General features: G+C 64.9%; 8 protein-coding genes across 8 annotated transcripts; 3 read left to right on the forward strand and 5 right to left on the reverse strand.

Annotated features, from left to right (window-relative positions):
- Positions 1–1,004: 1,004 nt before the first annotated feature.
- PFL1_06610 (uncharacterized protein) lies at positions 1,005–4,163 on the reverse strand (the record flags this gene model as incomplete). The annotated part of the gene is made up of 2 exons (XM_007884156.1): positions 1,005–1,190; positions 1,803–4,163. 2 exons carry the CDS (start codon positions 4,161–4,163, stop codon positions 1,005–1,007), a joined length of 2,547 nt encoding a protein of 848 aa, XP_007882347.1.
- Positions 4,164–5,278: 1,115 nt separating this feature from the next.
- Positions 5,279–6,882, reverse strand: PFL1_06611 (uncharacterized protein; the record flags this gene model as incomplete). Its single annotated transcript, XM_007884157.1, has 2 exons — positions 5,279–6,611; positions 6,752–6,882. 2 exons carry the CDS (start codon positions 6,880–6,882, stop codon positions 5,279–5,281), a joined length of 1,464 nt encoding a protein of 487 aa, XP_007882348.1.
- Positions 6,883–7,836: 954 nt separating this feature from the next.
- Positions 7,837–9,138, forward strand: PFL1_06612 (uncharacterized protein; the record flags this gene model as incomplete). Its single annotated transcript, XM_007884158.1, has 5 exons — positions 7,837–7,881; positions 7,987–8,230; positions 8,347–8,726; positions 8,838–8,904; positions 8,987–9,138. 5 exons carry the CDS (start codon positions 7,837–7,839, stop codon positions 9,136–9,138), a joined length of 888 nt encoding a protein of 295 aa, XP_007882349.1.
- Positions 9,139–9,414: 276 nt separating this feature from the next.
- On the reverse strand, positions 9,415–10,361 carry PFL1_06613 (uncharacterized protein; the record flags this gene model as incomplete). The annotated part of the gene is made up of 3 exons (XM_007884159.1): positions 9,415–9,737; positions 9,864–10,118; positions 10,196–10,361. The coding sequence occupies 3 exons, from the start codon at positions 10,359–10,361 to the stop codon at positions 9,415–9,417; spliced, it is 744 nt and encodes a 247-aa protein (XP_007882350.1).
- A 1,079-nt stretch (positions 10,362–11,440) lies between these two features.
- PFL1_06614 (uncharacterized protein) lies at positions 11,441–13,042 on the forward strand (the record flags this gene model as incomplete). Its single annotated transcript, XM_007884160.1, has 1 exon — positions 11,441–13,042. The coding sequence occupies one exon, from the start codon at positions 11,441–11,443 to the stop codon at positions 13,040–13,042; it is 1,602 nt and encodes a 533-aa protein (XP_007882351.1).
- Positions 13,043–13,234: 192 nt separating this feature from the next.
- On the reverse strand, positions 13,235–16,212 carry PFL1_06615 (uncharacterized protein; the record flags this gene model as incomplete). The annotated part of the gene is made up of 3 exons (XM_007884161.1): positions 13,235–13,935; positions 14,048–14,772; positions 14,903–16,212. 3 exons carry the CDS (start codon positions 16,210–16,212, stop codon positions 13,235–13,237), a joined length of 2,736 nt encoding a protein of 911 aa, XP_007882352.1.
- Positions 16,213–16,946: 734 nt separating this feature from the next.
- On the forward strand, positions 16,947–18,610 carry PFL1_06616 (uncharacterized protein; the record flags this gene model as incomplete). The annotated part of the gene is made up of 4 exons (XM_007884162.1): positions 16,947–17,378; positions 17,470–18,049; positions 18,145–18,262; positions 18,361–18,610. 4 exons carry the CDS (start codon positions 16,947–16,949, stop codon positions 18,608–18,610), a joined length of 1,380 nt encoding a protein of 459 aa, XP_007882353.1.
- A 661-nt stretch (positions 18,611–19,271) lies between these two features.
- PFL1_06617 (uncharacterized protein) lies at positions 19,272–20,345 on the reverse strand (the record flags this gene model as incomplete). Its single annotated transcript, XM_007884163.1, has 2 exons — positions 19,272–19,505; positions 19,623–20,345. 2 exons carry the CDS (start codon positions 20,343–20,345, stop codon positions 19,272–19,274), a joined length of 957 nt encoding a protein of 318 aa, XP_007882354.1.
- Between the last annotated feature and the right edge of the window lie 113 nt (positions 20,346–20,458).

Raw genomic sequence — 20,458 nt, forward strand, 5'->3', positions numbered from 1 at the left:
TACCTGGCCCCGAACCCTGGCAGGTGGCATGGGAGGCACCCTGACATGCTCAGCAGGCCCAGGAGCACTGCCTGGCCCTGTCTGACCCTGCCTAGGCAAGCAGGATGGGCCCAGGCTGCCCCCTGGCCAGCTGGAAATTCAGGGTAGAACAGGCCCAAACTGCCTGCCAGCCTAGCTCAGCCATCTGGGAGCAGATCAGGCCCATCTTAGGGTATGTTGTAGCCCTGGGACAGGTGCCCATCCCTGACATTTTTGCAGGATTTTACCTGCCAGCAATGGTGCCTTGCCAGGCCAAAAACAGCTGGGAGGGGTGCAGGGTTAGGGTTAGGGTTATTGTCTCAGCTGGGGTGGGTAAGGTTGCTTGATTAGTTTCAGGGTCAGGACTGGGCTGATAGTTGCACATTGCAAGAGGTGGGCATGTGGCCAGGAGGGGCAGATGACAGAGGAGCACCTATGAAAAAGGGTGAGGAAATTACAAGGAAGATCATCTTCTTGCTATGCTGTGCAACCAAGGCAAGGGCAGGTGCTCAATCTGCATGCACAACCATGGCAACATCCTTGGAACAGACTGCGGTAGCTATATGGTGAGGTTGTGGAGCCGAAGAGGGGGGGATGGTTGGATATCAGCGGCATCTAGAAGAGAAGCGGTGGACGGAGGGACGAGAGGAGGTGTGTGCCGATGGCGCACGAGCGGTCGACGAACGAGCGCGCATGCGAGCGAACGAGCGAGCGAAGCTGGCCGGTTCGCCGGGCCATAAATGACGGCGTGCAACGACGCACACGGGCGATCAAATTGCGCTGCAGCGAGCAGCGGATGAACGGCGCCAGCACGACCGTCTTGCCCACCTCTCAGAAGCGAGTGCCTCGACCACTCAGCGCGCGCACCTAGAGTCGGTTCTCTATCGCATCGCCTCTAGTTGTTCTTCCGCCGCCCGACCGAAGCACACCTATCCCTCAAGGTCGGCAAGCATCCGGTCCGATGTCGCCGCAACGACAGCGGCGCCTCACCAGTACGTCTCGGCGCGCGGTTCGGGCCCATCGACGATTCCTGCCTTGGCGCGCTTGCGCTTTTCGGCGGCCCAGCGGTCGAACCACTTGGACATCTTGGCACGGCTCGCGTGGGAGCCGACGTTGACCGTCGCGATGATCCGGTCGTACCTCGTCGAGAGCGCAAACGAGGTCAGCTCAAACTGTCCGTGGGGAGGGCGAGAAGACGAGGGCGAGAAGGTGCGGTCAGCGATACATGTCTTGGATCGCGTGGAGAAAGGGGAAGCCCGGCGAGGGCCCGAAGAGGTCGACCGAACGCGGTGTCGATCTCGATGCAGCAAAGCAGCGCCATCGGCGTGCCAGGGCAGGCGCGGTGCCAGCGAAAGCGCGTCGGAACGTGCTCGCGTCGTCCGGGGAAGAGCGAGCGGGGCGAAAGAGGCCGTTGGTGCAATCGTGTCGACGAGGGGCGTGAGTGCAAGACGACGTCGGCAAGACAGACGATGCCGAGGCTCGCGCCGATGCGTCGGCGATGAGATGGTCGGCGTATGGAGAGGTCGACAAGGGAAAGCAAGGGCTCGAAGCTGGCTCGTAAAGCCTCGGGCCAGACGGCGCTGTCGGGCGAGACCTCGATGCCCAGCTGACGAGGTGGCGGGTGCGGAAGAGCAGCCCGACAGATGCCTGCAGGAACGGATGCCGCGGTGACGCTGGCGTGCCCACAGCGACGGGCAGAGAGCCCGTGTCTCGACGACCGACAGTAGCGAGAGGCGGCCGACCGAACGACAAGTGCAGAGACGACAGCGCGAGAGGACACTCACAAAGCTCGAGTGCTCGGAATAGGGCACGCCGTAGATCATGTACTCGGGGGTGCTGTCGCGGGTGGGGAAGAAGCCGTGCGGGCCAAAGTTGCGCGCCTGGTTCCACTCGATGAGACGGTCGAGGTTGGGCGAGACAGTGTCGATGCCCGTGGGGGGCTTGTAGGTCCAGCCCGTGGGGCGAAAGGCGATGGCGTGGGTGAAGCCGCAGCCGCGGGCGCGCAGCGCGGCCACCATGTCGCGGAGGCCGTCGGCGTTGATGGCGTGCAGGTTGGTGACGTGGACGCTGGCGCGGTTGGGGTCGCGCGTCAGGAGCGAGTGGAGCTCCGGGTCCTCGAGCTGCGCATAGACGCGATACTTGCGCGAGTCGACGCAAAAGACCTTGGTCTTCATCTGGCGCGCCACGGCCTTGACGACCTTTTCCTTGCCGATCGTGTAGGTGCCGACGACGACGAGCAGGCGGCCCGACTGGCGCGCCATCGACACCGACGCCTTGGACGCGTGGCTCTGCTTGGCCAGCCAGTTGCGCGAGTTGGTCGCCTCCTCGGCGCCGTCTTCCTTCTTGACCTCGCCAGGGGAGCCGTCCTCTTGCTTGGCGGTGCGGGGTGGCCCAACGGGCGCTTCGCTACCGTGCTCTCGCTTGACCGTCGAGGCCAAGGCGGAGGTGCTGCTGGCACGCCGCGCAGAGCCTCTCATGGCGGTCGATGCCGGCGGAAGCATCGCCCTGTCCAAGCCGTCCGCGCCTTCCTGCTTGATCATGACAGGTTGGTCCGTAGAGGCCTGCGCGCCGGCATCCGCCGCGCCCTCCAACTTGATTGCCGCACCGCTGCGCTCGTCGCCCGCTTGCTGATCGGGAGAAGGGTCTGCAGTGGACGGCGCAGCAACGCTGAGCTGCCGCTGGCCTGGAGAAGGTAGCCGGGAAGCCGCGGTGGCCTCACTCGCCTGGGCATCGACGGACTCGGAGGGTATCGCCGTCTCGCTGCGAAGACTATCCTGGCCCAGCTCATCGCGAGAAGCTAGACCAGCTGTCGCGTTGGCCGACGCTGCACCGAAGCTGTCCTGGTCGGCATCCTCCTGCTTGACGAGGGAAGCGGTGGGCGATGCTTCGCCGCTTTGGTGCCCCTCGCTGGCTCCCGACGCATGGCCCGGTGCCGCCGGGGATGCGTCGGTGCTGCGGAGGGCGGCCTGGTGCCACAGCTCTTGCTCCTCGTCGTCGAAGCTCCCCATGCCGCGGTGGCCGCCGCGAGCAGCGAGCACCGAGTCCTCGTCCTCGAGCAGCGGCTCCTCGTCATCGCATTCGTCGCCAAGGGCGCCCTGTCCGGTCACCTTACCCGCCTCGGTGGTAGCGGGCCCTGCCTCGGCGCTGCTGTCGCTGTCGCTCCGTTGCCCCTGGGGCCTCCCGTCGACGCCGAGCCATCCCTTGAACGCCTTTGCGGCTGCGCTGCTCTGAGCGAGAGCGACCCGAGCGCTGGCGTTAAGACGCGGTGGCACGCGCCAATCTTCCTCTTCCTCGTGGTCGTCTCCTGCCTTGTTCTTCTGCTGGCCGCCCGCGCCGTCCTCGTCCTTGACCGGCATGAGGCGGCGGACGAGCTCGGCGCAGGCCTCGACGACCTGGTCCTGGGCGGGGAAGCAGTAGCGCGGGTTGCAGTAGGTGGTGTCGAGGTAGATGATGTCGAGCTTCTTGCCCTTGACCTGCGGGTGGTTGGTGTGAACGGGGCTGGCGCGAAAGTCGCCGCAGTGGAGGTAGCGAAAGATCTTGCCGGTGCCAATGTGCGGGCTGGCATGGGAGCGGGGCGAGAGAAGCGAGGCGGTCTGGGGACCCTCGAAGAGAAAGAGGCAGGAGCCGGGGCAGTGGTTTGCGTCGATGCAGGTGACGGTGACGCCGCCGCTGTCGGGGATGAGGGTGGGCACCTCCATGGGCAGGGGACGCAGCCACATATCGTCGACGCCGAGGCTGGTGCGACAGAGATTGGCGGTGGTGACGCTGCAGTAGACGGGGCCGTGGTTCCAGCTGCTCGAGAGGCCGCCGTAGTGGTCGCTGTGGAAGTGGGAGAGAAAGTAGCCCCTGCAGCCGTCGATGCGGCCGAAGCGGAAGGCGTCTACGCTGAGGGGCATGCCCTCGAGGACCTTGTAGAAGGGTGCGGTGCGGGCCGATGGCTTGTTGCGCGCGCGGCCGCGGTAGTTTGCGGCCTCGACTGCGTCTGCGGTAGCCCACTGCTTTGCCTCGGAGTGGGGCTTCATGAGGATGCTGAAGGCGGTGTCGCGCTCGGACTTGGTCGGTGCGGAGGCTGGGGGTGGCGGCAGAGGCTCGACGACCATGGTGCCCGCCTGAAGCCGATCGGAGAGGTGAGATATTGGGAACATGATGGCGGGGTCAGTGCCAGTCGAGGAGGGTGGATCGGTCGGTGCGGGCGTCTGTGAGCCCGAGTGCGGTGCGGGCGAGCACGATTCGGGGCGCGGAGGGTGCGCTGCGCCGTTGCGGACGAGTGCGGCCTGCTCTGCCGAGCGGACCTCGGAGGCGGCGTCGATCGAGGGTGGGAAGGAGGGCTTTTGGGATGAGATATCGAGGCATGTGTTGACATGGGCCTCGATGGTGCGGAAGGGGATGGGTCTGGAGCATACGGGGCAGTCGAGGAGCGAGTCGCCGGCGGTGCGGGCAGTCGTGGGTGGGCATGATGGCGGCGGTGGTGGCGGTGGCGACGAGTGGCTGTTTTTGGTGGTGGCGAGGCTTGCCTGGACTGCGACATCGATGTCGATGTCTTCTCTGCTGGTGCGTGGGCGGTGTTGGTTGGACGAGGGGGGGACGGAGGAGGAGGAGGACAATGGCGGTGGCTGGGGGTGCGGTGCGGCTGAGCGAGAGGCGGTAGCGCTGGCGGACGCTGGTGCTGGTGGTGCTGGGTTGGTGAAGAAGTTGAGCAGGTTGGGTTGCTTGGACGGCGAGTGGCCGAGTCTGCGGCGCTTGTTGGGCGAGGCCGATTGGTGGGTGGGTGCGGCGGGCATGGTGTAATAGCACGGAGGGGCGGAGATCAGATGAGCATGGATGTTTGCTTGAAGTCTACATGGAGAGGGGGTGTGCTGCGTGTGTGGCGATGGGGCGATGATTGCTGAGCTCGTAGTGGCGGTGGCGGCGATGGCGGCGATGGCGGCGGTGGCGGCGGTGGCGGCGGTGGCGATGGTGGCGGTGTGACGGCGGCGTTGGTGGCGGGTAGGTGGTGGGTCCGAAACAGGCTAGGCGGGGTTCAGCTTTGGGTGGCGTCAAGAGGGGCTCATGTCGAAAGCCTCCACCTCCTGCGACTGCGCAGCAACACAGAGGACGATGATGCGCTTGGCTCCTCGTCGTGGCCTCTCCGCTATCGCTCGCTCTCTCTCTCTCTCACTCCGCTCTCCTTCGCCCCTCTCTCATTCGCTCTCTCCATCACTTTGGTTGAGCCCTGTTCAAAGCGCACAGTAGCAGTCTTGCCCCGAATGACCGACCTGAGCTACAGCAGGAACCTCGTCCTCAGGTACAGGCCAGCCTCGAGCGCAGGCTCCCGCACCACGCGCACCCGCCCCAGCGCTCGACGGCCCCCGCCGCTGCCCCGCCTTGCGCTCCAGGCAGACACGAGCATCTCGACAAACCGCCCCTCGGTCCACAGCCCGCCGCCGAGCACCATCAGCCATGGTACCGCGTCCGCCCTCGCAGCCGTCCTCTCCTCGCCGTCGTCGTCGACTGTGAGCCGCTCGAGCAGCGCTACCAGATCGTCGATGGCTTCATCCAGCACCTCCCTGGCCAGCGCACGCGACGTCTCATAGTCGTCCTCGTCCTCGTGCCTGTCCTCGCCGCCTTTGTTGAAGCTGCTGCTGCTGCTGTTGCTGCCTTCCAAAGATGGCCCGCCAAACGCAGCGCTAAACACGGCCTGCGTCGCACCCGCCATCCACCGCTTCCGCGCATCCTCGGCGGCGTAGAAGCCGCTGCCCGCGTCGCCGTCGCCGCTCCACTCGCCGGACCGATCCACGTAGGTGGCTGCGATCAGCTCCTCGGGCGAAGACACTCCGAGAGCAGCGCACACGCGCCGCTCCAGCATCGTCTCGGTCGCCGCACCGTCCCTCCTCGCCGATCGGCGCTCCTCGTACCGGCGCAGCACCAGCTGGACGGCGGCCAGGCTGATCCGCCACCCGGACCCATGATCGCCTAGCACGTAGCCCCACCCGCCCGCACGCGACACCGTCTCGATCCCGGGCACCTCGCCGAGCTCGCCTCCTTCTTGCCCAGCTTCGCCGTCGCTTCGCCGGAAGCTGAAGCCGGCGCTTCCCGTACCCGCGATCAGGCACACGCACCGGTCCACCCCTGGCTCCCGCAGCATCGCCGCGGACAGCAGCACCGCATCGTTGCTGATCCACACCGCCGTCCGCTCGTCGCAGTACGGCGCCAGCAGCCGCCGCACCTCGTCCCTGAACCTCGTCGAGACTGTCCGAGACGAGATGCCCGCCGATCCGATCCATACCGCCTTGAACAGTGGGCCGCGGCCGGCGGATGCCGGAGAGGCTCGCTGCGGTGCCGTGTCGTCCTTGTCGCTGTCCTCGTCTTCTTCTTCGTCGACGCTCGGCGCAGAGGTGGGTGGCGAGGGCAGGTCGACGGCAGCGGAGTGACCCCCTTGATCCTCGATCGGCGTTGTTTCTCGTCGTCCGGCCTTGTCCTCGATCGTCGTTGTTTCTCGTCGTCCGGCCTTGCTGTCGACCTTTGACCCGGGGCAGTGGTAGCCTGCCTCGCGCAGCGCACCCTGGACAGCTTCGAGGACGACGCGCGCGGCCGCTTCGATGCCCAGCGTAGCGCTGCGCCGGATCCCCGCGAGGCCAGACGCCAACAACGAGCCAAAGTCGAGGGAGACGGTGTCAGCCAGTCTCGGCATCACCCATCCCCTGACGGTGACGTGACGGCTTGATATCCGGCGCCGTGACTGGACTCGACTCACCAGTTGCCGCTTCCGGTGCGGTAGGACCAGAGCTGGCCCTCGCCGCGCGATGCGACGACCGCCTGCGTCTTTGTCCCCCCCGCATCGACGCACACCACCAGATCGTCGGCGGTGGCCTGGGCGGGCTGCATCAGTGTTCGTGGCCTTCGAGGTCGGACGATGTTCTGAAATCCTCGCTGAGAGGTGGCGGGAAGGGTGCCTCGGTACCCGTTGGAAGTGGCGAGCGGCGATGGTGTACTGACATCGTGAGCCCGGCACCGAAGTGCGGTGCTTATGAGCTGTAGACGGCGGGGGTCGATGCCCACTGTGGTGCAGCCAGACACAGTAGTCGTTCGTCCGTGCTAACCCCGCTCCACGGCGGGCGCGACACCAGACATACCGGCCTCCTCGGCCAAGCATGCTGCACTGCTTCGCCACCGAAATCGTGTCCGAAAAGGTCGGCTACGGTGGGCGAGAGGGGCCAGAATCACCTCCCTCGGCCGGCCAAGACGGTGTAGATTGCGGCGTTGGGAGGACCGCCTTGCACCGCCATCGAGGTTCAGAGCGGACCGAGGGGGGGACGCAAGCCAATCGGTCGGCCTCGGTCCAAATCGGCCCGAGGCGTTTCCCACGCCGACTGACGCGTCGGTCGGGATGCTCGAGCGGCGGCGAGCACCGAGTTGGGTCTTGGCGAGCACCGGTCCGATGGTTCGCTGTCGTCTCTTCCGGCCGATGATACAGCTTCGAAGCTCCTTCCTCCTCCCAACGATGCGTCGGCCTCGTCGAAGTCGTGACTGAGGGCAGAGAGGTGGACTGATCGGCGCTCGACCGCGCGCATCGGTCCGTTGTGGCCGAGCATGCCTTCAATGCGAGCCGGCCTCGGTTCTTCTGATCGGACCAGAGCTTGAGCTGCTACCTCGAGCATCAAGGGATCGAATCCGAGTCGGCAGTGGCAGCAGCGGTATAAGTGGGATCGAAGCTGCGATCGTCGCTTGGCCTGACGGTCAACCTCGCCTTTGCTGCCCTAGCTCGGGATCAACCTTGGCCCCCGTACCCTCGTCCTCGACATCACATTCTCCTGACTCGCCGCCTCGACCCTCTGCGACATGCGCTGCATCATCCGTGACACGCCCGATGCCGTGGGGCGCTACGTGAGTCCAGTGCAATCCTCCCACAGCCCTTCAGTTGGCATCGACGCCACGCCGACGACCGGGCTGACCCTCTTCGCGCTCCCACCTCGACGACGCGCGGTGCAGAGCGGGGACTACGTCGCCGCCAGGATCCAAGCGCACTTTGCCTCGAGCGACCGCCGGTTCGTCCTCGGCTGTCCGACTGGATCGACGCCGCTCGCAACGTACCGCCGGCTGGTGCAGCTGTACGACGAGGGTCGGCTGAGCTTCCGAAACGTCGTCACGTTCAACATGGACGAGTATGTCGGCCTGCCCCGCGACCATCCGCAGTCGTACCACTCGTTCATGTGGCGCCACTTTTTCTCGCACAGTGAGTCCCCTCCCCAGTTGTGGTATCTCTTCATACCGCGATGTCCGGGCGAAGAAGCGGGGGCCGCCGGGAAGAGTTGCTTGGCTGATCGCGAAATCGCCTCGCCGCCCCGAAAGTCGATATCCAACCCTGCAACGTCCACATCCTCGACGGGACCGCGCCGGACCTCGTGGCCGAATGCGAGGCGTACGAGCGCGCGATCGCCGAGGCGGGCGGTATCGACCTCTTCCTGGCGGGCGCGGGCTCCGACGGGCACGTGGCGTTCAACGAGCCCGGATCGTCGCTGGCGTCGCGGACGCGCATCAAGACGCTGGCGCGCGACACGATCGCCGCCAACTCGCGCTTCTTTGACGACGACCCGGCCCAGGTGCCCCGCATGGCGCTCACCGTTGGCGTGCAGACCGTCCTCGATGCACGTGAAGTCGTCGTACTCGTCGTCGGGCAGCACAAGGCCGAGGCGCTGCGCAGGTGCATCGAGGACGGCGTCAGTCATATGGTAGGTAGCCCGGCCAGTGGTTTCAGGCCTGACCTTTGGGATTGGTGCGGTCGATGACATCCGGACTGATTTGCTGCTCTTCCTCCTCGCCGCCCCCCTGTCTGACCGCAGAACACCGTCTCGTGCGTGCAGCTGCACCCGAACCCCATGGTTGTGTCCGACGAGGACGCTGCATCTGGTGAGCCCCACCAGGCCTCTTTTCTTCCATTTCCAGCCGAGCGATCCAGCTGATGGATCCACGTCGGTCCCTGCCCCGGTAGAGCTGCGCGTCAGGACCTACCGCTACTTCAAGGACATCGAGCGCGCCCAGAACGAGGTCGAAGAGATGTACGGCCTGCAGGCCCGCGCTGGCGCCGGAAAGGGGGCGAGTGCGGCTGTGTTACCGCGCAGTGGGAGTGGGCCGCTCATCTAGGTCGATAGACAGCTCCGGATGCCCTTTGCCGATGAATTGAAATGGATTCCACTCCGTTGCAAGACTTGCTGTCGTCGTGGTGGCGGCGGTAGCAAAGGAGCCCTCCGAGCGTCCAACGCCCGGTATCGCTGCTCTTCAACGCCCTGCATCGACGAAGTCAGCGTCTCGGGCGACGGTAAAGACGACATAGACAAGGCGCAATGCCTTCTCGCTGCGTTGGAAGAACAGTAGTGTTGCACCTTCGCATTTTTCCATCTACATGGGCCGCGACCGGCCTCACATCGAGCCGCGCTCTCTGACAAGGACATGGAAATGAGGGAGCTGCGGCACGGATTGGAGCCGGGGCGGATTGGCAAAAAAGGCGACGTCGACGCAGCTGAGGTCCCAGGTGCGTCGGATGAAATCGACGAGGGGCATCGTGGCGCCTCGGAGCAGGTCGACGACTTCGCCTGCCGCTTTTGCGGTCGCGGAGGAGCAGAGATCGGGAAACGATTCGAGGCCGGGCGTGGCGAGCTTGGCTCCCGAGATGGTTCCACAGAGTCCACGCTGTCGCATCGTCGTCCATGATTGTTCCTTGATCGGCCCGTCGGGAAGCAGCTCTTCGTGCAGGATCGGAAGGCAGGACCAGACGACGTAGTGCGAGACGCCTACCACTCTTTCCCCGCCTCGCGATATCAGCAATCCATGCGTTTCCATCCTGCTCTCTTCGGCTCGGAAGCACTCACCCTCTGGGACGCTGTAAGGCCAGTCGTTGAGGAGCACCTGGCAATCACGACCATCGACCATGTCGGCGTGGAAGTACGGCTTGTCCATGTCCCCCTGCGCTACAGCCGACGCGGCGACGAGCCGGGGCGCGGTGATCTTGCGCTCGAGAATGTATCGCTGCACTGTTCCGTAGACGCTTTCGACGCGGCGACGCCAGCAGGAGTAGGCCTCGACGTCGTCGGGGTGACGGCGTAGGTCGTGCAGACGTCCGGTCGCTGTCTCGGCCCAAGACGAGGTTGCATCAGTGCCGACCTCAGGAGATGGACAGGATAGGCGACTCGTTCCGGCTCACAGATGATGTCGCATAGCTGCGTCCAGGTGAAGAGTGCTTGTCTTCGAGGGGTTCGGGGAAGGGCGATGCCGGAGCACTCTGGCGAGTTCGAGGCGCGGGGCCGAGTGGCGGGTGCACGTCGCTCGACGCCGAGCGGGTCGCCCAAGCGTTGGCAGCTTGAGAGCATCGTTGCGGCAGTTCTCGTTCAAGGAAAGGTCTCTGGGCAGTCAGAGGCGCGGGGTAGACATAGGGAGGATAGCAGACCGTATCGGAGAAGTTGCGTTGCGTTGGAAGTCGTGGGTCGGGAACGTGGAGAGGCGGAGAGACTTGCGACGAATCCTTCACCTTGAAGGTGCTTCTGAGCGAGAGAACCCTGCGCTATACATCATGGCTGCCGCAGAGCAAGACCGCAGAGATAGGCCTCCCGGCCCTCGGCGCGGTGCTTTCGGCGTCGACGAAGAGTAAGCTCTACGAACACTGAGGGAACCACTGACCTCGGCGGGTCGACCGATGCGACCAGGAAGCAGCTGCAACGTCGGTCCGAGAGCAGCGAGACCGCCGATGAGCCGAGGTCGGGCTGCTGCACTAGTCTTCGGCTTCTGGTCAAAGGGCAAAGGTGCGACGCCATTTCGGAACCTGTCAGGGATGGCGCGGGGATGCACGCTCGCGGCTCGGTCGCGTTCGGCCCGACGCCCGCCGAGGAAGCTTCGCCGACGACCACCTCGCGCCGATCCGGATCCCACCAACGGGTTGATGCGCTACTATGTTCACGAGCAGTGCACGGCCTGAGGATGCTCTCACGCGTCATGGCCAGCACTACTCGGAGACCAACCTACGTTCACGAAGGTCGAAGTCGGAAGTCAGGGAAGATGGGCACTTGGAGTCTGTGCAAGAGAGGAGGCTTGGCTGTGGAGCGCTGGCCATGAACGAGGTGACCGGCATCGGTCCTCGTCTAGCTACGCTGCCGGTCCGTCTCGTCCCTTTTGCCTCCTCGTCACGGCGCTACCTCTCGCTTGATGCTTTGTCCCTCCCGCTCCCTACCCCGACCCTGAGCGGGGCCCCGCTGTTCCCCTTGGTTGCGGCGCTCTCCTTGCTCGACGCGGACAACGCCTAGAAAAAGGCGCGCCAGTCCGCCCTCCTGCGAGATAGATGGTCACCTTGCACCTACACACACTTGTCGCCATACCCTCAATACGACGCTTTTCCCGCCCTCTCTATATCACACTGCCCGGCACCTCCCGCCTCACCGCGATGCCAGCGTCTGCCATGCCTTCGCCCTTGTCCGACAAGCAAGGCGACGAGCCGTGGCCGGCCAACGACGTCGTTCCCCACTCCGATGCCACCGTCGTCGTGGGCTTCGTCCATCATCGGCCAGGCTATTCTCTGCAGCCCGGTCCTGGCCTCGACGGAAGCTGCGACAGCCGAGGCAAAAGCACGCTGGTACGGCTGTACACGTCGTCGTGGTGCCAGCTGATGCTGCTCTCGTCGATCTTCTTCCTGTGCCCCGGCATGCTCAACGCGCTCAACGGCATGGGCGGAGGGGGCCAGGTGGACGCCACCGTGGCGGCGCAGGCCAACATTGCGCTGTACGCGTGCTTCAGCGTCCTCTCGTTCTTTTCCGGCAGCATCGTGGCGCGCATCGGCGTGCGCGCATCGCTCGTCGTCGGCGCCCTCGGATACACCCTCTACTGCGGCAGCTTCTGGTCGTACAACCTCAACTCGAACGGGGCTTTCGTGACGGCGTCGGGAGCTCTGCTGGGCGCGTGTGCCGCCCTTGTGTGGACTGTGCAGGGCGCCCTCGTCCTGGCCCTGCCCACGGAACGCCAGAGGGGGAGGTTCATCGCGACCTTTTGGATCCTCCTCAATCTCGGCGCTTGCATCGGTGCGGCGATTCAGCTCGGTCTGAGCTACTACAGCCAGACGTCGACCGTATCCGACGGCACCTATATCGCCTTCACCGTCCTCACCCTCTTCGGCGCGCTCCTCGGCCTCGCCGTCCTTCCGCCCGCCAGGATCATACGCAGCGACGGCACCCGCGTCTCGTCGTCCTCGTCGTCCTTGTCCACCCCTTCCTCGACGCCTTCGCTGGTTGGGGGACGACCTCGGGCCGACTGGAAGAGACAAGTGGCGGGCTCGGCGCTGCTCCTCATAAGAGATCCCTGGGTCCTCGTCCTGCTGCCGTGCTTCCTCGCCAGCAATTGGTTCTACACGTGGCAGTTCAACTGCTTCAACGGCGCCCTCTTCACGCTGCGCACGCGCGCCTTGAACAGCACCGTGTACTGGATGAGCCAGATGGCATCGAGCCTGCTCCTCGGGCGCATCCTCGACGAGCGGCGCTTCGGTCTGCGAACGCGCGCCTGGATCGGGCTGGCCATCACGGCCGTCCTGACCGCGGCCGTGTTCGGGGGGTCGTATGCCAAGCAGCGCGACTACACCCGCTCCTCGGTCGCCGATGGCACCACGCGCCGCATCGACTTTACCGACGCTGCTTCCATCTACGCCCCGCTCCTCTTCCTCTTCCTCCTCATGGGCGCCCTCGACGCCATCTGGCAGTGCTACACCCTCTACTCCATCGGCACGATCTCAAACGACTTTGACAAGCTCGCCCACCTCGCGGGCCTCTACAAGTGCTTCCAGAGCGCGGGCGCAGCTGTCGCGTTCGCACTCGATCGAAACCACCAGCCCTTCATGACCCAGCTCGCCGTCTGCTGGGCCCTCGCCCTCGTCGGCTGTGTCTGCTTTGCCTTCGTCGTCCATTACCGCGTCGCCGAAGAGATGATCGGTGCGCAGGAAGAAGGGGTCGAAGCCGGCAGCGTCGACGTTGCCGTCGCACCCCCGGTCAAAAATGACAAGGAGGCACAGGTATGACTCCGGCGGGACAGCTTTTGCCCTGGCAGTCGACCTTTTTGTATGACAGCACGCTTGAGCAATACCTAATTCCGAGCTCAGTGTGATGGTCTCGTGCCAAAAATGGCTGCAGATTAATGTTGGTCGAGGCGGAGAGCAAGCTGTTTGCCTCGATAGAGCGAACGTTCGCGACCGAGCGCGACAGCCGGTCGCTCAAAGCACCGCTAGGGCTGCCTCCATCGCCTCGACCAGCGCGCTGGCAATCTCGGCTGCAGGGTGGCGAATCATCGCAGGATGTTCGACGTGCCTGGGCTGCCTTGCGCCAGTATCACTACCGAGCAGCTCGGAAGGCGGCTGTACCTGATCTGCCGCTCTTCCAAGATCGTGATCGGCGCTTCGAGCATCGCCGCCACGTGATATCGGCTCGTCGGCCAGGCTGCTGCCCCGGGGGCCCACTATCGCCGTGCTTGCCGACTGCGTCTGACTCTGTTGAAGCTCTGCGGCATATTGATGGACGAACCACCGCATGCTGCGCAGCAAGTCGTCGCTCTGGGCACACGGCTGTGCAGAGGGTCCAACCTGAGCGCCGACGCTACCACCCTCGCTGTCTCGGCGATCCTGGAGCTCTTGCAAGTAGTGTCCGAGGCTGTGTGAGATGAGAAAGTGGTAGACGGCTGGCAGTTTGGCGAGGTTGCCGAGCAGCCCGCCGCGCGGATCGCACAGCAGCGATAGTGCGGCGGCCGTTGAGATGTTGCACAGCTCCGCCAACGCCTCGATCTCGCATTCGTGGTCGAGTTCTTCTTCCGGCGTGCCATCTGGCGCAGGCAGGTCGCGCACCTGCGAGCAGATGTAGACGCGGGCCAGGTGGAATAGCAGCGCCGCACAGCTGCGCGTCGCGGCATCCTCATCGCGACCTGTCAGAGGTAAGTGCCGAGAAGCAGGAAGGTGGAGTGCTCGGCACATGTCAGCGTCTCTGGTTGCGCTGAGCGTCCAAACGTTCCGTCGATTACCCTGACGAAAACTCACCGAGCCTGCGCTGGCATAGAAGGTGGTGCCTGAGCAGGTCGTCGGAGAGATTCCTGACATCGGCTGGCGAGAGGGCTCTCTTCTTGCGCAGCATCACGTCGGCGACCTGGGCATGGTACGCAAGCCGTACATCTGCCTTGGTGATCTCGGGCCGCACAGATGCCGTGTACGGAGCCTCATCGCACTGCGGATGGAGGAGAAAGGTCGTGTCGCCCTCGGCATCGGATCGGAAAGGGCCAATCAGCTCTTGACCGTGCATCACGCACTGAAAAACTTCGACGACGAAGGCGCTGAGCCGAACCCGCTCTCGATCGAGTCTGGAGATGTTCCGCAGTGGCGGTAGAATTGCGACCATCTCGCCAACGGTGAGATTGTCGGCGTCAGGTCGGTCGTAGGAGCATCTCGCGCTCCACCATCGTGCCGCGCGCGCCAGCTGCCACCCCTGATGCGAGGCGTCGTAGCTCGCGACTATGGCTGCGCCGACGATCTCTTCGGTGCCAATGCCGGTCTCGACGTTGAAAGGGTCGTCGGAGTCGATCGGGAAGTGGGCCGAGGTCCGTTCAAAGACGTCGTCACGGAGCGCGAGGAAGCGGCTCCGCAGCTGCGCGGTCGGCGAGAAGAGGCTCGCGACACTCGCGACGGCCGAGATCAGCACCGGCGTCATGTGCGAGCTGGCGGGAAACTCTGGGAAGCCAAAATTGAACGGCTGCACGCCTTTGGCATATCTTGGTGGGGCGAAGAGAGAAGCGCACGAGGGAGGAAGGGAGGGAGCCAGGCGCAGGCTTGTCAACTCGCAAGCTTCAGTTGCTTCTGCGCGAGGGAGCCCTGGCACGACCTCTAGAAGCCGACACTCACACTGCAAAGAGATGTCGCGCCTCGTGGATGGATACGAGGCCCAGACGGATCGCGTTGAGGCGGGGGTCGTCCATGCCGAGCCGAGGGCTGGGATAGCGGTAGAGGCTTTGCCGGCCAGGGACGCTGCATGATCCTTTTTTTCGCTCTCGAGACTGCCGGGCTGATGGAAGCGCATCTGGCGGTTGCCAGACCAAAATTGGAGCCACGGGCACGCTGGGCTTTTCCGTACCGCCTCGTTCGAGCTGCATCGTCGCTGCGGGGTCTTGGGCGTCGCCAGCGTGAGGCAGTTCGGGTCGAGGAGATGCCGCTGCACCGTCGTAGAGCAGCGCTGGGTTCCACTGGTCCAAGCATGGGTCTGTCCCCGGCATTGTTGGCTGCAACCGCGATTCCCAAGCGGGTCCGACGCGGGCGTCGCTCCCTTGCCTACCGAGGTCGGGCGCGACGGCTTGGACGGGGCGAGTCGGGTCCGTCGTGCCTAGCCCCGTGAGGGCATCAACACGGTCGGCGTCGCAGCTTGAATGCCAATGAGTAGTCGGTCCATCGTCACGATTGCCGCCTAGATCACCGTAATCATCGTCGTCTCCGGCACGCGCGGGCCCGAGCCCTTGTTGCGCAGCGGGGCGGGGTCTCGACGAAGGCGGTGGACCAGGCGTCATCGTTGCGTGATGACTTTGGTCAGCTCCGCGAGGAGAGTGCGATGCCTGTCCAGCTCGTCGAGGGGAGTACGATGCTGGTCCACCTCTGCTCTCTTTTTCAGCTGGCCGCGAGGGCGCCTGAACGGTGTCGGTCATGTTTGTATAGGAGCGAGCATTGGCCGCGCCACGACGAGGTCTTGCTGCATCCGCGACGGTGGCGGTTGGATCGTCGTCTCCGCTGCCATACTCGTCGACCGACGTCTCCGCTGGGCTCCTAGTCCGCCGAATCGGGTCGCGCGAGCTGCCCAGGCTGACCCTGGCTCGCTTCCGTCGTTCTGGCGGCGGTGTGAGGCTGATCGAGTCGCCATCCCTTTGCCGGTTCTGCCGATGCTGTCGCTGCTGCTGGCGTGCGATGCATTCGACGGCCTCGCTGAGCTTTGCGAGGACCGATTCCGTGCGCGTCCTCCAGTCGTACGCTCCAGGCTGGCCTCCCTGCCACTGCTCGAAGGCGCAAGTGTAGCCTGAAGCCCTGCACCTTTGGCACGGAGCCTGGCCGTCCTGGTTGATGCACTTGACCTTGGAGCGACGGCAGGAGGTGCACGTCGTGTTGGGCCGCCGCGGCGATGGCCGCTGCTGCTGCTGCGGCGGCGGATCGGTCCGTGACTGCGTGCTCATCTGCTGGAAGATCAACGAAAGGCCGGTAGGCGGCTGGACCGAGAGCGGTGGTGATGGTGGCCAGTCAGGAAGCAACGCAGCGTCGGTCGGTCCGGGAAGCCGTCGACGCGGTCAGTCGAGGCTGCGTGCAGTCTCGGTCGCCGGCCGATGAGGAGCTCCCGCGGTTGCTGGTGGGTGGTGTGCAAGCTGCCAGCCCGCGATCTCGAGCTAGACGGGTTGGTCCTAGAAAGCGGTACGGTGTCGACGATGGCGGGTGAAGGCGTGAGAGGCTCAAGCTTCGGCGGCGTCGGGCCGAGCCGAAGCGTCTGGCTTGCTTTGCCTGCTGCTGCTGCTGGCCTCGCTCCAGGTACGGCTGGCGGGCCCGGCTAGGATCGGCGCGGATCGGGCCGATGCCGCCGAGGCCTCGGCATGGGCGCCGCTGTCGCAGAGCAGGCGGTCCTCACCGGGCGAGCACCTCGGCAGAGGCCCGAGCCACCGCGATGCGTTTCTTGCCGTGGTTCGCCACCCGAGGTGGCCTGCTGAGATGCTGCCCCACTGGCTGGCTGACCTGGCCGCGATGGCGATCGCGCACGACCTCGAAGCGATGCTGGCGGAGTCAAAAAGGACGGCGGGCTGCCCCTTTATGACAATCACCTCGACCATCCAACTTCGCCACGCCTCCTGGCCACCCTCGGACCTACGCCCATCCCTGCTCCCACAGACGCTCGGCCAGCTGCCGCCGCACCCTCGCCTCGATGCCATCGGCCCATTTCGCAGGCTCTCCTGGCGCCGCAAACGGCTCAGCGGCAGGCCAGCGTGGCCTGCTGCGGCTCACCAACTGCTCTGCCCTGCTTCCCGACGGCAGCCTGGCCCACGACTACACCCTTCTCATCGACCGCGATACGGGCAGGATCGTCGACGGCCAGTCCGACTTCTACCACAACGGCCGCACCTACGCAGAGACAGTCGACCTCAAGGGCAACCTGCTCGTGCCGGGCTACATCGATGCCCAGATCAACGGCGCCTACGGCGTCGACTTTGGACACTTTGACGAGTCGCTGTCCACCGGCGATGCCCAGCGGCGGTACACCGAGGGCATGGACCGCTTCGCCACGAGGATCCTCGAGACGGGCGTGACGAGCTTTGTGCCCACCGTCATCACCCAGAAGCCCGAGCTGTACCGCAAGGTGAGTCGGCGCTCCTGGCAAGTAGGGTCAGCCATCGCCACAGTCACAGCGCTGACAGGTCCTGGAGTGCCGCCGCGCGCCTCCGCTGCAGATCTTGCCCGTCCTCGCGCCTCGCAGCAAACCCGTCCACGCCCACTCGCTCGGATTCCACGTCGAAGGTCCATTCATCTCGCCCTGCAAGAAGGGTATGCACTCTGACCTGCTCATCCGGTCAGCCGCCAACGGCATCGCAGACCTCGAAGACGTCTACGGCTCCGGGCCGAGCGGCCTCGACATGCGCGGCGTCAAGATTGTCACGGTCGCGCCCGAGATCGAAGGCGTGCTCGCTGCCATTCCGGAACTGCGGAAACGCGGCTGCACCATCTCAATCGGCCACACCAACAGCGACATCGATACGGCAGTCGAGGCACACGACGCAGGCGCCAGCCTCATCACGCACCTCTTCAACGCCATGAGCGCCTTTAACCATCGCGACCCGGGCGTCGTGGGGCTGCTCGGCCGGTCCAACCCGCCCGGGTCAAAGACCGCCGATGGCCACGCGCAGAACGGCAAGCAGCGGGAAGAGTCGAGGCCATACTATGGCATGATCGTAGATGGCTACCACTGCCACCCGTACTCGGTGCGGATGGCCTACAGCTGCCACCCGAGCGGCTGCGTGCTGACGAGCGATGGTGAGTGCGCGTCGACGGTGCGAGGGAGTTTGACGATCGGTTCTCCGAGCTGACGACCGGATCTGGCGCGATTCCGTCGCCGCAATGCCTCGCAGCGGTGCCCTGGATGGACCCGTCCAAGCCTGACGGCATCTACCCATGGCGAGAGGGGCAGAACGTGGCCAAGGTCGGCTTCAAGGTCGTCCTCGAGGGCACCGATACGCTGGCAGGCAGGTGAGCGCGGCGATCCACGCCCACGCACGACGATGCTCAGTGCTCCTTCTGACCTTCTGTCCTCTCTCCTGGTCATCTGCACGCTTGTCCGACGACAGCACGGTGCCGCTGTCCGAGTGCGTCAAACGACTTTCCGAGTACGCCTCGATACCGCTGCACGAGGCGGCGGCGTGCGCCACCATCCACCCGGCCAAGATGCTGGGCATCCAGGATCGAAAGGGGCTGCTGCAGCCGGGCAACGACGCCGACCTGACGGTGCTCGATGCACGGACTGGTGACGTGGTCGAGACGTGGATCATGGGCGTCCGAGCCTGGTCACGAGGAGAGGGTGCCGAGCAGAAGGTGTAGCTGGTAGGATTGTACCCTCGCCGCTCGTTACGTACAAGCTAGCGAATGATCGCGCGAAGCTAGACAGGCGTCATACGACACAGGCCGGAGGTCGGATGCCAGGCCTCACCGGGGAAGCTGTCTTCGTCTGATGTCAGAGCCAGCTTATCGACGGGTTGAGCATCTGAGTCGATGAGGAGGGACGGTGACAAGCGGAGGGCGTAGAAGCTCAGGGCTGAGAGGGGCACTAGCCTCTGGTGCGTGCGGGAGGACAAAGCGAGACAGATCCCAGCCCTGCAGGGACGCGCGGGGAAGAAGAGCCTGTGCTCGATGCGGGGAAAGGGGGGGGGGGGGGGGGTGGGGGTGGCGACGGGACGGAAGGCGGTCGACAGCTGTAGATCCTGGTGGAAGCGGGACCGGATGGCAGGGCATCGTAACGAATGTCCAATAAACGTGGTATCCCCGGTTCGCGCGTGCATTTTGGATGCTAACTATGTACAGGTGTGGCTCGATGAGAAAGGAACGGGAGGGCTCGACGCGGGAGAGGGAGGGAGGGGAGAGTCGTTGCGGTATCATTGCGTCTATATACGGGGTCGAGGAAGAGGGGGTTTAGGTCGTTGGCCTGCGCCCTGGGGAGACGAGATGAGATGCAGAGGGAAGGGGCGGGGGGGAGGGGAGGCGCCTAGTAAGAGCCCGAGTGCTTGAAGGGGCGGTTCTCAAAGGGGAGCTGCTCGTGCTGGGTCGAGTGGCACTCGTCTGCGAGGTGGTTGATGTTGTGGATGGGCCAGATGCAGAGCCAGACAAAGACGGCGATGACGAGGGGCAGCACGTCGAGCACGAACAGGTACACCTCGTGCGTCACCAGCTCGCCCTGGTGTCCCTGGACGAATTCGACGACACGGAAGACGCTTCGGATCTGCGGGGTGGGGCGGGGCGGAGGATGGGGGATCAAGATGGCAGGGATGGGGTCAGCGGGAGGGATCTGGGCGACTGCGAAACGGCGCGACGGACGCAGCGCCGGACAAACACTCACCATGACAAAGACGCTCGAGATGTAGGTGAGGACGATGAGGCTGCGGAGGCTGGTGCGCCACTGGATTTTTTCGCCGGTCGCCAGGTCCGAGACGCGGTACTTGTTGAGGCGGTAGGCGAGGACGGTGAAGGCGAGGATGTAGAGGCCGTAGACGCACGCCTGGCAGGTGACGCCGATGAGGAAGAGCTTGTTGCCGATGTCGACCGTCTTTTCCTGGGCCGTCATGCCGCCGCCGTACGACTGGATGAGGAAGGTGATGAGATCGCTGCAGACAAAGAGGCGGCCGGCGATGAGGGGCGGCATGAAGGAGAACCTGGACTTGACGTGCTTCTTCTTGATCGTATTTCCGCCCTTTTTCGTCGTCGACACGGCGGCGGCGGCGCACTCGGGGTCGGCGGCGAGGACGATGCGCTTGTAGAGCATGTAGTTGAACGCGATAAAGGCGCAGGGCGAGACGAGGACGAGCATCTGCGACACGGCGTAGATGGGGATGTTGAAGTCGCACGGGTCGACCTGGGTGCGCATGAAGAAGCCGGCGGCCGAGGCAAAGCAGCCGATGGGCAGCCAGAGCGACCAGCGCGCGCGCATCGTCGTCGCCCAGCGCCACACGAAGGCGAAGCCGAGCAGCGCGTAGACGATGCCCGCCACCATGTTGGCGATCTTGTTGGGCTTGTAGGCAATCGCCAGATAGAGGCAGTCCTCGGCCGGGTCGGCGGACGACATGGTTGCTCGGGATGACTTGGGCGATCGGCGCCGGGCCGGTCAAGCGGGTGTCAAGGGAATAAAGAGCGCCGAAGGCGAGGGGAAAGAGACTCTGGGAACAAGGCCAAAGGCGA

This window comes from Pseudozyma flocculosa, assembly GCF_000417875.1.
Source record: "Pseudozyma flocculosa PF-1 unplaced genomic scaffold scaffold00028, whole genome shotgun sequence".
Classification (NCBI taxonomy): domain Eukaryota; kingdom Fungi; phylum Basidiomycota; class Ustilaginomycetes; order Ustilaginales; family Ustilaginaceae; genus Pseudozyma; species Pseudozyma flocculosa.